Here is a 16,979-nt window from a genome sequence, read left to right as displayed (position 1 = left end):
AAATATTTAATTTGAGGTTTGTGATTCTTGTTGATTTCCAGAGTACTGCCTTTCAGCTCCTATAAATACATCAGAAGATGAGCAAAATGGGTAAAGCATAGTATATTAGAGAATTTTTAGAAGAAAATAATGTAATAGGAAAAGATTCTTTTTTTATTACTGTGTGTCTTTTTTTTTTTTTTTTTTGACAGGCAGAGTTAGACAGTGAGAGACAGAGAGAAAGGTCTTCCTTTTTCCATTGGTTCACCCCCCAAGTGGCTGCTACAGCCGGCATGTTGCGGCCAGCACACTGCACCGATCCAAAGCCAGGAGCCAGGTGCTTCCTCCTGGTCTCCTATGCAGGTGCAGGGCCCAAGCACTTGGGCATCCTCCACTGCCTTCCCGGGCCACAGCAGAGAGCTGGACTGGAAGAGGAGCCACCGGGACTAGAACTCGGGTACCGGCGCCGTAGGCGGAGGATTAGCCTAGTGAGCCATGGTGCCAGCCATGAATGTATTTTTGATGGCTTTAAGAGACCCATTTTCTGTTTATATGTAGAAAATAGTGCAAAGTATTTATAAAATGTGAGGGAATCACTATTCACAAGCAAGCATGCAGAAACTTTAATTATTGTAATACTGGAGTACTATGAGCTTTTATTTATTTCCCTTCTAAAAAGATTTATCTGTTTGAAAGGCAGATGGGGGAGAGAGATCTTCCATCTTCTGGTTAATCCCCCAAATAGCCATAAAGTTGGGTCTCCCACACATGTGCAGGGTCCCAAGGACTTGAGCCATCTTCTGCTTTCCCAGGCCATAACAGAGAGCTGGATCAGAAATGGGGCAGCCGGGACTCGTACCGGCAGGCACTTCAGGCGGCAGCTTTACCCCACTACGCCACAGTGCTGGCCCCAATTTTTTTTTTATTATTTTAAAGATTTATTTTATTTACTTGAAAGACAGAGTTACAGAGAAAGAGGGGTAGGATAGATCTTCCATCCTCTATTTTACTCTCCAAATTGGTGCAACAGGCAGGGCTGGGCCCAGTAGGAGCCAGGAGCTTCATTGGATCTTCCGTGTGGGTGAGGGGACCCAAGCACTTGGGCCATCGTCCGCTGCTTTCCCAGGCACATAAGCAGGGAGCTGGATCAGAAGTGGAGCGGTTGGGACTCAACCCAGTGCCCATGTGGAATGCCAGCATCACAGGCAGTAGCTTAACTTACCATGCCACATTGCCAGTCCCCAGAATAATAGTTTTAAATGCATAAAATAAAATGCCTTAGATTAGAAAGGAAACCACTTAGGTTAAATACAGTTATCAGAATACTTAGACACAAGTTTGTGATGCTGTATGTTTCAAATATTTTTTGAATAAAGGTAGGAAACGAATAAATTAATGGATTAAAGAAAGAGAAAGATAAGAAGATGGGCAGGGAAAAAGAAGAAAGCAGGCAAAGCCCATAAATATGTGTGCCTGGTTTTGCCTCCTTCCCGGGATGCCATCCTGGATTTCTAACAGACTCCTGGATGTTTCCTCCCGAGTATCCTACCAGCAGAGTTGAATGCCACTCCCAAGCCAGCTCATCTCCCCTTTTTTCCCTTCCTGGTCACACACTCTCACTCACCTCAAGTCTTTCCTCAAATCACATTTGAGTCCTCACTTTTTTTTTTTTTGACAGGCAGAGTGGACAGTGAGAGAGAGAGACAGAGAGAAAGGTCTTCCTTTGCCGTTGGTTCACCCTCCAATGGCCGCCGTGGCCAGCGTGCTGCGGCCGGCGCACCGCGCTGATCCGATGGCAGGAGCCAGGAGCCAGGTGCTTCTCCTGGTCTCCCATGGGGTGCAGGGCCCAAGCACCTGGGCCATCCTCCACTGCACTCCCTGGCCACAGCAGAGAGCTGGCCTGGAAGAGGGGCAACCGGGACAGAATCCGGCGCCCCGACCAGGACTAGAACCCGGTGTGCCGGCGCCGCTAGGCGGAGGATTAGCCTAGTGAGCCGCGGCGCCGGCCTGAGTCCTCACTTCTTCACCATGCTCTGCCTCCAGTCCGTCATGAATGTTTGCAGATGTTCTCTTTACAATAGTTCATTTCTGCTGTCCAGATTTGGAGTCCTCTTATCCTTATTGTATGATGGCAGACTTTTTTCTGCTTGATTTCCAGCTTCTGCAGCCCTCACAGATTGCTAGATATTTTCGTGCCTTGTTGTCAACTCACCTGTTTACTTACTGGTGAATCTGTATTGCATTTCATTGACCCAGATATATTCTAGGCTCTTTGAAGAAATGAACCACATATTATTTTATATCTTCCCATAGAACTTATTAGCACAATACTTAAAATGGATTCATAAGGTCTTGGGCCGGCGCCGCGGCTCACTAGGCTAATCCTCCGCCTAGCGGCGCCGGCACACCGGGTTCTAGTCCCGGTTGGGGCGCCGGATTCTGTCCCGGTTGCCCCTCTTCCAGGCCAGCCCTCTGCTGTGGCCAGGGAGTGCAGTGGAGGATGGCCCAGGTGCTTGGGCCCTGCACCCCATGGGAGACCAGGAAAAGCACCTGGCTCCTGGCTCCTGCCATCGGATCAGCGCGGTGCGCCGGCCGCAGCGCGCCGGCCGCGGCGGCCATTGGAGGGTGAACCAACGGCAAAGGAAGACCTTTCTCTCTGTCTCTCTCTCTCACTGTCCACTCTGCCTGTCAAAAAAAAAAACAAAAAACAAAAAAAAAAAAAACAAATAAGGTCTTGATAGATATCATAATTAGATAGTTCCAGCTCCAAAAACAAGAAGGGAAAAAAATTAGACCTATTCTCATCTATTGAATTACTACTGTAGGAGCTGATAATATCAAATCAAGTTTTTATGTCAAAAACCTAATGGGATTTTCATGTGTATTTCAGTTTTCACTGACTTACCTCCTCAAAGGATTCAGTCATGGTTCATTTACAGTGTTACCTGTGGTTAAGAAAACTGCAGGCCTGGTTTCCTCTACTGTGAAGCCCCATATTTGTCTTCCCATGTAGCCCAGGCCCTGACATCTAATAGGTGTCTAGTACATTTTCTGAGACGAATTTCCTTCTGCCTAGAAATTAACTTGTGCCTGAAAATAGCTTGTTTACTTTTCAGAGCTTGGGAATGTATTAAAATATTATAAATACAAATTATAAAAACAAATATTGTAAAAAAAAAAAAAGCTTTGTAGAAAACAAAGAAAAGCAGGTGATTTTTACCAGGAAAAGTAGTTTCCGAAGAATATCGTAGCTTACTAGGCTTTGGTATTTTTGTTAGCCATTGATACTTTTTCTTTGAATTAAATTCTTGTGCTTGCATTCTTAGGTTAAAACATCAGAATTTTACAGATACTCTCGACAGCTGCGCTATGAAGTTGAACAGGCGTTGAATTACTTTCAGAATGTTCACCAGCAGCCTCTGTTGGACATGAAATCAAGCCGCATTCGTTCTGCCAAACCGCAAACTACAGTATTCCGAGGAATGATTGGACATAGCATGGTTAACAGCAAAATCCTACTCTTAAAGAAACCGAGAGTCTGGTGGGAGCTGGAGGGCCCGCAGGTACCTCTACGGCCAGACTGCCTTGCTATTGTCAACAATTTTGTGTTCCTGTTAGGTGGGGAAGAGCTGGGCCCGGATGGTGAATTCCATGCTTCTTCCAAAGTGTTCAGATATGACCCAAGACAAAACTCTTGGCTGCGGATGGCAGACATGTCTGTCCCCCGTTCAGAATTTGCAGTTGGTGTTATTGGCAAGTTTATTTACGCCGTAGCAGGCAGAACCAGGGATGAGACTTTCTATTCAACAGAGAGATATGACATCACCAATGATAAGTGGGAATTTGTGGATCCTTATCCAGTTAACAAATACGGACATGAAGGGACAGTGCTCAATAACAAGTTGTTCATCACTGGTGGAATCACCTCGTCTTCCACCTCCAAGCAAGTGTGTGTGTTTGACCCCAGTAAAGAAGGGACCATAGAGCAGCGGACCAGAAGAACCCAAGTAGTTACCAACTGTTGGGAGAACAAGAGCAAGATGAATTACGCGCGATGCTTTCACAAGATGATTTCTTACAACGGTAAGCTTTACGTCTTTGGTGGTGTCTGTGTGATCTTGAGGGCCTCTTTTGAATCTCAGGGATGCCCTTCCACAGAAGTGTATAACCCAGAGACTGATCAGTGGACCATCTTGGCATCCATGCCAATTGGTAGGAGTGGCCATGGTGTGACTGTGCTGGACAAACAAATAATGGTTCTCGGAGGCCTTTGCTATAACGGTCATTACAGTGATTCCATTCTCACATTTGATCCAGATGAAAACAGATGGAAGGAAGATGAGTACCCTCGAATGCCCTGCAAGCTGGATGGCTTACAAGTGTGCAACCTGCATTTTCCGGACTATGTGCTGGATGAAGTCAGACGTTGCAACTAATGACAGCTTTTTCCTTTGAAAAAACAAAGGCAAACAAAGCATTTGTTTGTGCTAAAGTAGTTAATTAACAAACATAAAAGAAAAACCTCACCAGTTTTACTATCAAAGCCATTGGTCTAATATCGTAAGAATTTCTCATTCTGTGCTAGCATCCTTTTTCCCCCAGTGGCCTCAAACTCATGCAATAAGTGAAATCTAAGCGCTAGCTCTTGAAACTACTTCCAGAAGCAGTTTAATGGAATGCTCCACTTACCTAGGAAGTTGATTTTCTGCTTTACACATTTCTTTCAGGTGTTAGTGTAGGAGTCACGCATCTTCTAAGAGAAGACCGACATGTGTCACTGGATGTGATTTCAGTCCCTTTCTCTTTCCGAAACCTTTTTGAACATTTATTTCCGTGTATTTCGGTCTGTAATTTTTTTGGGGTTTTATTATTTAAATGTTTAAAACTCTTGACCTTTTTGCATGGCTTTTTGCTGAAAATGCAAAAATACAAATTTTCTATACAAAGTTAACTTTTTATATTCAAAACACTATTTCTAAGCTGCCTTCTCTAAACTGCATCGTGTTAGTGAAAGCATATCCATACTTCCTATAAATAGATAAGGCACATCCCTTGTACGTGTGGTTAGGATTCTATATTTTTAAGCTAGTACACTTGCACACACGGTTCGCCATACTTGTTGAATTTTAGATGTAATGTCTTTTCGTGTGTTAACATTTTCAGAAAGTTAAAATAACTGGAGTCCTCATTTGATATCAAAGTAGCCTATTTTGAGTCCATACAGATTCAGTAATATTAGAGCTTCTTGTATTTCTGAAACATGTATGGATTTAAGAAAACTAACATTTTTATACTTTATTTTCAGAAGTAAATTTTAGTGTTCCTTACCAATACATGCTTTCTTTTTGAAAATGTTTTTCTTTGCAGTCTGTTTAACATTGCCCTGTTTTTAGTGAGAATTGGAGTGGTATTTGACAAGCTCTGACCCTGCAGCGTATAAGCACTTTTAAAGAGAATTTAGGGAATACCAGACTCCTGAATAAAGGCCCCTTGAAAGTAAGTGCAACCCCCATTCTTTCCATTCATTAAGGCTGCTGCATCTGTTATTGGATGGAAGATAGCAACTCTTGGAAAATTTGAGCTCAGTTTTGACTTAGAGATAAGAATTACGTTATTGGTTGTCTACATGTTTATTTCATATAAAATACCATACAAAAATACCCAGTGGCACTAGGGACGTAAGCCCTCAGCTTTTGCCTTGTTTACTGAAAGCTACTAGCATGAAGGATAGTAACCACAAAGTTCAGAGTGAATCAAGAATAGCTGTTCAAAAGTGTTTATAAGTATTTTAGGATTAGCTGCACCTTGCAACTCTGTAGATTCGAAGGAGAAGATGGAGTTGACAAAATTCAGCAAGACTAACCTGGGAATGGATCATTCAAATTGATGCCATTTTCTCTGGAGTAGTCTATATGTGATACAGACTAGATCTACACTGGCAGAACTTGCCAGAACTTAGGATATTGGTGCAATATTGCAATGCCTTCTATATGGCTGCTGTTGTATAAATTTTCTAGTTTCTGTGTTTTTTCTCTGTTTTCTTTTCTTTTTCTTTTTTGCTGCTGCCACCATTGAACATAATAGAAGCGTGACGTGGAAATGTGAAGACTTTGTTTTTGTTTTTGTTTTTGCAGTTCAGTTAGACTTACTGTGTAATAAAACCTGATTTTAACACTCCATTAACTGGAGACATTTGAGTTTCAGAAACACAATCAGGTGCACAAGTAGCTTTTGAAAGAGAAATATCATTGGCATTGGTTTCAGAAATCAAGTTAATAATATTCTTTTGTATATGAGACTTAATTTTTCATTAAGTGATCTTTCATTTACTTAGTTTCTAAAAATGCAAGTTGATATCTTGCTTCCCATAGTAATGTGGGTAAAAGTCTTTTTCTACTTTTTTTTTTAAGATTTTATTTATTTATTTGAGAGGTAAAGTTACAGACTGAGAGGGAGAGACAGAGAGAAAGGTCTTCTATCTGCTGGTTCACTCCCCAAATGGCTGCAGTGGCCGTAACTGCACTGATCAGGAGCCAGGAGCTTCTTCCTGGTCTCCCACCCAAGTGCAGGGGCCCAAGCACTGGGGCCATCTTCCACTGCTCTCCCAGGCCACGCAGAGAGCTGGAGCAGAAGAGGAGCAGCTGGGAGTAGAACTGGCGCCCCTATGGGATGCTGGCGCCACAGGCGGAAGATTAACCTGCCCCACAGTGCCAGCCTCTGTTTCTACATTTAAAAATACTCTTTAATTCTGTTACTTTTGAAAATTAGAGATTAAGTTAACCATTTAATTTTTTTTCTAATACATTAGTTCATTTAAGGTTTTTGAATGTGCGCTGTCTTGCTTTAAAGAAAATAATGTCTTCATTATTTTCCTCATTGATGTCTTTTGCTGGGAAAGACCAAGAAGGCACCATCAGACGGAGTGCCCATATCAAAGGCTTGACACTCCAGTGGTGGCTCAGATGGGAATTCATAGCCCTACTTAGGGTCACATCCGAGCAAACAGTTGTATTTTCTTGGTTTTCCATATAAAAGACATGAGGCCAAGATCAAAGTTTGTGTTTCATAAAATTTGTGAAATCTTAACTTGAACTAACTCTGGGTTCAGCTTCACGTAAGTCATGTCTGACCTGATGTTAGCTGTAATCAGTTTTGAGCTTTAAGAATAGTTGCTATGGCTTGGGTTCTGAATGTATGAGAAAACTCTTCTGTTTATAGGTAGTTCTAATTTAGGTTCTTTTAAATCCATGATTAACGTACATTCCCTTTAAAATTATGGTTTAATTGCTGCAAGAGATTTATTTTTGTTATACTAAACTATGGAAAATTTTTTCATACAACTTTTTTCAAGTTTATTTTTTGTGTGCTTCACTTCAAAGCATTTGTGTTTATGTACATTGTATGCGCTCAAAATAGTAGTTATTTCAAAATTCAGTAAGAGATTTGAAACTACAGTATAACTGTTATGCCCTATGTGTTACTTTGCTTTACGTTTTAAATGCCAGACTTCACAAAAATAGCTGATTCTCATTAATTGCATCTTAATTAGAACCATTGGTTCTCTTCCATGTCTTTGACCTTCTAAGTTTTGATTTTGAAGAAAATCCTTGCACTACAGCCGTTTCATAAGATGCAAGATTCTCACACTGAAGGTTTTGTATTGGAAGAGATGCTACTGGGTTTTAAAGAAGCAAAGCTTACTGAGTAGACTTGTGTTTCCTGAGACAGCATTCTCTGTGCACTCATTCCTCTGCTCTCTGCGAGTGTTGCCCTCGTTTGTGAAATACTGACTGAGCCCGTCACTTGCTCTTTGCTAAAGCAGCACCTTCGGACACCTCATTCTGGGCAGCCTGCGTGGCTCGTAGGAAAGGACACACGTGTCTGTGTGGGGACAAGTGGTGAAAATGGAGAGTTTTGTCTTAACTACATGAAACTAAGCTTTAAGATATTTTATAACAAATTATTTGAGCTGCATAATCTAAAACATGTCAAACATTCAGTGGGACTATTTTTATATATGTATATGTGGGTGTAGGTCATAACATTTCAGTTTATAATATAAATTGTTATTTCAGTTTATAAGCTATCTCAGAAGAGACTAGCTCTTTTGAGAATACATAATTTAAAGTTTTAGACTGAAGTAAAACACAGCATAGATATAGTGTAAATTAGATATAATTGAGGGCTATATGGCAGTAAAACTGCTAGTGCCAGTTTTCTTGTTTGCCTACTATACATTTTGACTTTTCTTTTTTATTCTGAACATTTTTAGACATCATATATTTGTTCAGTCACAGAGTCGGTTTGGGAATAAATATCTTCTAAAAAGAGATTTATCTTAAAAACGAAAATTCTGAGAAATTAGTTTACCAAGAGTTTATAAAGTCAAATATTCAATAGGCATAGACTGGAATAGATAAATTCATGGAAATCATATCCTTTCAGTATACCAGTGCAACTTCAATATTACACAAGTAACATTGAGAGAATGCCATCAGCTTTGTTCCCCCTTGATATTCTTGGGTTTTCTTTTTTACATCTTCGGGAACAGCTACATTAAAAATTTTATTAACCAGTACCAGTAAGGATTAAGTGTTTGCTTTTTGAAGGAACGTTCCAGTGAGGTGATCGGAGAGGTTATTTTCTACCTAACTTGTATATGCCCTGTATCTCTTGGGCATACTTTGTCTATAGAAAAATATTTTGACCTTTAGGTACATTTTGGGCCAGTAGTCAAATAATCCTAGAGCCGATATAACAGTCTTAGAATAATTTAAGGTTTGCCTTTTATACCTGTTTTGAAAGCCTTTACATTTTTGTCAGGTAATTTTTCCCAAGCCGTGGATATAATCTATTCAAACATGTTTATGCTATCCATTCTGTTTTTAAATTGAAAAAAATGTTAAAAGTGTTTATGAAGAAAAGTTTAAATAAAATATTTTTCATCTTTAAAATGTGTTTAATATCTGATTGTTTACTGTCTTTATATAATCGGTCACTTTCAGTTACTAATGACTTCATTAGCAATATATATATTTTGTTTTCCTTAACCATACCAAAACAGTGCCCCAAAAATGTGATTTTTAGCAATGTTTTTAACTACAAATTCAAATGAGAGCATTAGAATAAAATTATTTATATTCTTAGATGCAATGGAAAGTGTATAATGAAGCCAAATAATTAAAGTTCCACTAACACAGAGTTTTGCAGTTGTGCCAAATGGAAATAATAGAACTGAAAAAAGAAGCATTTACAAATCTCAAGGCTTAGTTTGGTGGTTTTTAGATTTCCTTTGGCATTTTTGATTATTGTGGTTTTTTTAAGATTTATCTATTTGAAAGGCAGAATGACAGAGGTGGCGAGGGAGGGGTGTGAGAAAGACAAAGAGATCTTCATCTGCTGCCTCCGTCCCCAGATACCCGGGCTAGGCCAGTCTGAAGCCAGGAGCCTGGAACTCCATCCAGTCTCCCACATGGTAGCAGTGGTCCAAGTACTTGATCCATTATCAGCTGCCTTTCCAGGTACATTAGCAAGGAGGGGGATTGGAAGTGGAGCAGCTGGGACTGCACTCTGGGCTGCCAGTGTCACAGTGGCAGCTTAATCCACTGCACCACAGCAATGGTCCTCTAAATTCATTATTTTTAAAGGTGTTTCTGATATTAGAGATTAGGTAGAAGCCTTGGATATATACAAAGGCACTTGTGTGCCACCTTGCAAGTGAACTCATAAGAAACCTCGGCATGAATCTCAAAGCACCTAGATCTTGACGTCAAGCCACCTGTCTGGCTTTTCTCCTGTCACTTCTACCCTCCATTCAGTTGCAATCTTTATATATTCATTTCCAGCCTCAAATTACTTGTTTTCTTTCCCTTTCCCTACTTGTCAAAATCAACTTACTTTTTTTTTTTTAAAGATTTTATTTTACTTTTTTAAGAGAGTTGCAGAGAGAGGTAGAGACAGAGAGAGGTCCTCCATCTGCTGATTCACTCCCCAGATGGCTGCAATGGCTGGAGCTGAGCCAATCCGAAGCCAGGAGCCTCTTCCAGGTCTCCCACATGGGTGCAGGGGCCCAAGCACTTGGGCCATCTTCTACTGCTATCCCAGACCATAGCAGAAAGCCGGATCGGAAGAGGAACAGCCAGGACTAGAACCAGTGCCCATGTGGGATGCCGGCACTGCAGGCCAGGGCTTTAACCTGTTGCGCCACAGCTCAGGCCCCAAAGTCAACTTAATTTACAAAGTTCAATTCAAATGCTCCCTTCTCCTGAAACCCATAACACCTCTTTCATTGAATGAATTACTACACTCAACACGTTTATAGCTCTTAATTCATTTTGCATAATGGTTGGGTACAATTCTTTTCTCCACAACTAGATCACAGTCTCCCTGGGTGAAAGGGCCTTTTTTATTTTTTGTACCTTGGCATCCAGCATATTTTTTTAAAAGATTTATTTATTTACTTGAAAGGGTTACACAGAGAAGGAGAGGCACAGAAAGAGAGTGGTCTTCCATCTCTGGTTCACTCCCTAGATGACCGCAACAGCTGGAGCTGCACCGATCTGAAGCCAGGAGCTTATTTTGGGTCTCCCACGTGGGTGCAGGGGCCCAAGGAGTTGGGCCATCTTCCACTGCTTTCCCAGGCCACGGCAGAGAGCTGGATCAGAAGTGGAGCAGTCAGGACTTGAACTGGTGCCCATATGGGATGCTGGCATTACAGGCGGCGGCTTTACCCATTATGCCACAGTGACAACCCCTATTTTGTTTTTTTAAGATTTGTTTATTTACTTAGAGTTACAGAAAAGGAGAGGCAGAGAAAGCAGCATATTTTATACACAGTAGACACTGTACTGTATGCCAGATTCCAAATAGACGAATGCTATGGGTATTTGCGGGGTTTTAGTCTGTTCCCAGTCTGTATTCCCTGTTCAGTATCCTACACCTACAGCTCTTAGTCCAACACATGTGAAGTCCATACTTCTCAGCCCAGAATTCTAGCCATCTCCTGAACATGTCTCACATGTTTGTGGAATTTCAGTGAACCAAGTGCAGACATGAATATCTTGTCTCCTCCCCAAAAGTTTGCTCCTTGTTCCTTGTGTTACGTGGCTCTCCCATTGTCAGTGATTGTGCAGGTCAGAAATCTGGAACTACCTCTTTATGCCAACTCGTCACCACGTTCTGTCATTGTAAGCTCTGTTGCTCTCTGTCTGCCATCCATTGTGCCCTAGTTCAGGCTCTCATCCTGGGCTCTTCCAGGAGCTTGCTTGCAAAAGGTAACTGCTGAGATTCAGCAGCCTTTAATGATCCCTGAGAAGATGCAGCAGTCTAGTGTGATGCATGAGGCCTTTCCTATTTTCCTGTTTGTACCTGTTCAGTCTCCCAAACCGTGTACTTCAGCCACGCGAGCTAATTGTAGATCCTGAATAGGCCAGGTTTTCTCAAGCCTGTCTACCTTTGGTAGCTGCTCTGCTCTTCTTGCTTCCCTGGCCTAACCCTTTCTTGACCTTCAAGAACCAGCTTGGGTGTCATGGCCTCTGTCAACCCTCGGGCCAGGTTAACCATGTCTCTGTCGCTCCCCCTCTTCATGGAAGAATGACACTAGACCCTGCCTAGGCTTCCTATCCGAGTCACGGCACCATTATGTCGCTCCCCCTCTTCACGGAGGAACGACACAGGACCCTGTGCTGTTCTTTCGTCTGCTCGGCCCTCCCCGGGTTTGCTGCTGGTTCTTCCCGGGTTGGCTACCGACCCTTCCACCTCCGTGGAAGGGCGGTTCCCCCTGCCACATTCCCCACTTCCGCGGGGGAGCGGCACACCGCCGGCCGGCTCTCTCGGGGGCTGCACAGGTGTTCCCTCAGATAGATGTTCCCCTTAGATGTTCCTGGTGCATGTTGTCTCTCTCCTCCTTTATAGTCCTCTTCCGCCAATCCCAACTCTGCTACCCACACGCCGAGTACGCTGCTCTCCTCCAATCAGGAGCAGGATCAGCTCCTGGAGGTCATCACTCAAGTTGGCAAGAGGCAGCTGCGTAGAAGCTGTTTTCTCCTCTCCCAGCACCATATTGTGGGAGAGCAGATGCATAGAATAAGTCTTAATTCCAGTAACTCAGTCCAGTCCGGGTTGCTCCCCACATGTCTCCTTGGTCTTAGTGCAGCACCCACCTCCTCTAACATTTGATTATAACTGTCTTCTCCATTGCACCCTTAACTGTAGTCTTTGAAGGTAGCTGTTGTGTCTTTATCTTCCAGGAATCTAATCTGATGTCCTGTGGTAAGTCCTCTGTGATAATCACAGAACCCAGGAATGGGAAGGCTGTCAGTGAAATACTCCTGGTGAGAAGACGTAGCTTCAGTAGAGGCTTGGTTATCCGCCAAAACTGACCTCCCTGAGGGATCCCCCTCTGCTCAGCGCCACCACTGCTCCTGTGTCTGCAAGGCTGATACACACAGCTACGATGTTTGCCAACGAGCACCTCTGCCCTTGACATCTCAGCATTTCTGACACAGGCTGAAATAGGTGAAACAGACCAAAGGGTCTTTTACAAAACATTAATCTCGTGAAATTCTGTGTATGGGCGGGGTAGTGTTCAGAGCCCCCAACAATCTTGGGAAACACTACAAACATTTCTCTTAGAGGAGCTCAACAAACATTAGCATACTAAAGGCTCTGAGAAGTCCTATTAATCTTTTTAAGCTCAAGGTAAACCATATCACCACTAAGCTTTTTGTGTCGAACACATGTGATCCAAGAATGCTTGGAAAAGCCTGCCTAAGACCCTACTGCCCATGCGGGAGACCCAGATAGAGTTCTTGGCTCCTGGCATTGACCCGGCCCAGCCCCGGCTATTGCAGGCATTTGGGAAGTGAACAAATAGATGGAATATGTCTGTCTCTGCCTTTTAAGTACAATGAAAAAGCTTTTTTTAAAATAGGCAGAGAAGACCCACTAATTCAGGTATTTTGGTTCACAAAATGTGGCTTCCTCCTGCAGGTCTAGTTAGTTTCCAGGCTGAAGTCAACATTTTGCCAGGGTGACATTACCTTGGAGATTTCACATGGCAAAGAATATCCCACCTTCTTCCCGTAGGGATAGGATAAGTCTCAGTAATTAACTTGTGCAACTTTTGTGGTTTAAGGAGTGGGACTTGCAGGATGGCCAAGTAAGGAGCTGAGCAACACATCTCCTGAGAACCTAAGATATCGCTTATCACAAAAATGTTTAATATTTGGGAAATGTTTTACAAAGTCACACAACAAACTCCGATATATTTGCTCAAGAAATTCTATTGAACCTTAATAAGAACAGTGGAATTCTGTGATGTTTTAGCCTGGGATTACTGCCATCCCAACTCCCTCTCCCTGGGCTCTAGGTCACACAAGTTCTGTCCGGGCCCTGGGAGGCGGCTGGCTTTATTCAAAGTCGAGTATGGAGAATCCCATGTTTTGCTGTGACCAGTCTTGCCCCTAGCCTGAAGTCTCAAAGCTAATTGGTGCTAACAGCAGACTGGCAGGCCAGCCAGCAACTTAACAGGGAGGTTGTGGGAATGAGACCACCAGAGTGGATCCTGCATTATGCTTGGTGGTGTAGAAGGCTGTGGCCATCCACAGGGTTGTCCGCGTTCACGGAGAGACCTAGAGGGCCCTAGCAAGCTGCTTGTCCCTGCCCAGACTTGAAGCCTTGCAAATAGAGAAAATAAAAGCTGTGAGATACTTGGAAACTACTCAGACTTTGAACGTATTACTGAAGCCAAACACATTCATCAGCAAAGGGAAGCGGCTGTATTGGCTCAAGGTGTGTAAGCGAAACTCTGACTAGTTGCTGGCTGACTACTAAGCTATGCTGACTCCAGTGATCTCAGGGCATCCAGACTTAAAAATGGAAACAAGAATTAAGGAGCAGGTGTTTAGCACTTAAGATGTCATGTTCCACATCAGAGTGCGTGGGCCCCTGATCCAACTTCCTGCTTAATGCAGATCATGGAGGCAACACTGATGGCTCAAGAAATTGGGTCCCTGCCACCCTGTGCAAGGCAGATCTGGAATGAGTTTCTGACTCTGGTTCTGGGCCAGCCCCAACATTGTGGGTATTTAGGGGGTGAACCAGAGAATGGAAGCTCTCTCTCTGCCTGTGAAAAAGTAATTTTTAAGAAACAACTAGAAAATAGAGTAGAGACATCAATAGTTATACGTTGAAGAGGGAGGGAAGTGGATGGGGAATGGGAACTACAGGATTAATCCAGGAAAATCACAAAATAACCAAAAAACAGCAAAGCCTAGCACCCTTTAGACTGGAGATGGGGGGACACAATCCAGAGCTGCTGCAATACTCATATATTTACATTTAAGAGAAAGAAGACATGCAAAAAAATAAATAAATAACCCAGGAGGGACTGGCATGGTGGCTCAGCAGGTTAAGCTGCTGCTTTGTGACACCAGCATCCTACAGCAGAGTGCTGGTTCCAGCTGTGGCTGCTCCACTTCTGATCCGTCCTGCTAATGCACGTGGGGAGGCAGAAGGTTATAGCTTATGTACTTGAGTGCCTGCCCCTCACATGGGGGTCTTGGATGGAGCTCCAGGCTCTTGGCTTTCGTCTGGCCCAGCCCTAGCTGTTAGGGGCATTTGGGGAGTGAACTAGCAGAGGAAAGATACTCTCCCCTATTTCTGTCAAATATGTAAGTAAATTTAAAATAAAAGATTTATTTATTTGAAAGGCAAAGTTAGAGGAAAAGACAGAGAAAGAGGGAGATAACTTCCATCCTCTGGTTCACTTTCCAGATAGCCAAAAAGATCAGGGCTGGGCTGGGCCAAAGCCAAGAGCCAGGGGCTTCTTCTGGGTCTCCCACGTGGGTGGCAGGGTCCAAGGACTTGGGTCATCTGCAACTGCTTTCCTAGGCCATAGCAGAGAGCTGGGTCAGAAGTGGAACAGCCGGGACTGGAACCGCTGCCCATATAGGATGCCAGCACGGCAGGCGGTGGCTTTACCTGCTATGCCATAGCACCGGCCTCAGCTGCTCTACTTCTGATCCAGCTCTCTGCTATGGCCTGGGAAAGCAGTAGAAGATGGCCCAAGTCCTTGGGCCCTTGCACCCACATGAGAGACCCGGAAGTTCCTGGCTGCTGGCCTCGGATTGGAGCAGTTCTGGCCATTGCGGCCAACTGGGGAGTGAACCAGCGGATGGAAGACCTCTCTCTGCCTCTGCCTCTCTGTAACTGCCTTTCAAATAAATAAATAAATCTTTAAAAATAATTTTACCTGCATGACTATAAGAAATCAATAGCAAGAAACTATCATTTGAATTTGCTCAAGGGAAATGCATTCTTCGTAACGTTTCACGAGTTTTGATAGAATTCTGATCAGAATGTTTGCAGTCATGAGCACGGAGTCCTAATGTGCCCACAATCAAAACAAGGAGAAGGGTGAAGCAGCCTGTTCTTGAGCAGCTCCAGGCCACAAGCAAAGAGGATTTGTGCCAGGGGAAATTTTATGAGTAAATGCACAGTGGAAAAGCATATGGGAGACTTGGGGAATGGTGAATTCCTCAGTGACAGAACTATGAGAGCAGATGTCAAGGCAGAAAAAAAATTCCTACCCATGAATATTCTGTGTATCTGCAGATTATTTTGTTTAAAGGGGATAAGAGCAAAATTGGATCTTATGTCCCCCCCAAGTGAAACTCCTCACAACTGTTCAGTAAAACATCCTGTGACCTTAGAGGCAAAGAATAAAATCCCATTAAAACACTCAGAGACTGACAGACAACACAATCCAGCATTGTGAGCCGCCTTGAAAATAATTTTAAGGCAAATGGAGTTAGACTGAGAAAAACAAATCCACACTTCACCTTATGGACTACTTAGGGTTTTCCTTTATAAAAGAGAGAAGATGGCGAAAAGATTATTTTTAAGATTAATTTATTTGGAAGAGTTAGAGAGAGGGAGAGACAGGAGAAAGAGATCATCCATTTTTTGGTTTCCTCTCGAGATGACCACAGTGGCCAGGGCTGAGCCAGGCCCAAACTAGGAGCCAGGAGCTACATCGGGGTCTCCTATGTGGGTGCAGGAGCCCAAGCACTTAGACTATCCTCCACTGCTTTCCCAGGCACATTAATGGGAAGCTGGTTTGGAAGTGGAGCAGCTGGGGCTTGAACCGGTGCCCACATGGGATGCTGGTGTCACAGGCTGTGGCTTTACCTGCTACATAGACCACAGCGCCAGCCCTTGGGGAAAGAGATTTTAAAAGGATAGGGAAGACATTGTTCTTGCTCTACAAATTCTGTTCTGACTCAAAGATTGGGGCCTTTACTAGCCACAGGACTGGGCATTCATCTCTGGATTCCTGGGAACTACCATGTAAAATAGGCAGTTTTGTTCTTGAATTTTGCCCCTTGCAGCCCACCCCTGGCCCCAACTACCCACTATTTTTTTTAACTTTTATTTAATGAATATAGATTTCCAAAGTACATCTTATGGACTACATTGGCTCCCCCCCCCCACCATGACTTCCCTCCCACCCACTATTTTTTTTTTTTTTTTTTTTTTTTGCACTGAGGCATAACAATCCAAGCAATCAAGTAGGCAGGAAATAAGAGTAGGCTGGCCAGCCAGCGCCGTGGCTCACTTGGCTAATCCTCCACCTGCGGCACCGGCACCCTGGGTTCTAGTCCCGGTTGAGGTGCTGGATTCTGTCCCGGTTGTTCCACTTCTAGTCCAGCTCTCTGCTGTGGCCCGGGAAGGCAGTGGAGGATGGCCCAAGTGCTTGGGCCCTGTACCCGCGTGGGAGACCAGGAGGAAGCACCTGGCTCCTGGCTTTGGATCGGTGCAGCGCTGGCCATAGCAGCCATTTGGGGGGTGAACCAGCGGAAGGAAGACCTTTCTCTCTGTCTCTGTCTCTGTCTCTCTCTAACTCTGCCTGTCCAAAAAAAAAAAAAAAAGAGTAGGCTGGCCAAGGTCTCACACATTGTAGATGACCACAGAGAAAGGAAGAACTTACTCCCGGGAAA

At 43.6% G+C, this 16,979-nt stretch overlaps 1 protein-coding gene across 3 annotated transcripts in view; it reads left to right on the top strand.

Moving 5' to 3' along the window:
* The window catches only part of KLHL15 (kelch like family member 15), a 48,316-nt gene extending 39,383 nt beyond the window's left edge, over nucleotides 1-8,933 (top strand). For 2 of the 3 annotated variants that reach the window (XM_017349955.3, XM_002719981.5), the window contains one exon: nucleotides 3,306-8,933. In XM_017349955.3, the coding sequence (XP_017205444.1) occupies nucleotides 3,306-4,415 (1,110 nt within the window). In that variant the 3' untranslated portion in view covers nucleotides 4,416-8,933. The remainder of the gene's footprint in view (nucleotides 1-3,305) is intronic. The other variant, XM_017349958.3, reaches the window with a different exon arrangement.
* Nucleotides 8,934-16,979: the final 8,046 nt, after the last annotated feature.

Source organism: Oryctolagus cuniculus, chromosome X (genome assembly GCF_964237555.1).
Source record: "Oryctolagus cuniculus chromosome X, mOryCun1.1, whole genome shotgun sequence".
Classification (NCBI taxonomy): domain Eukaryota; kingdom Metazoa; phylum Chordata; class Mammalia; order Lagomorpha; family Leporidae; genus Oryctolagus; species Oryctolagus cuniculus.
Note: the sequence above shows the minus strand (reverse complement) of the source record. Positions and strands in the feature narration are given on the sequence as shown.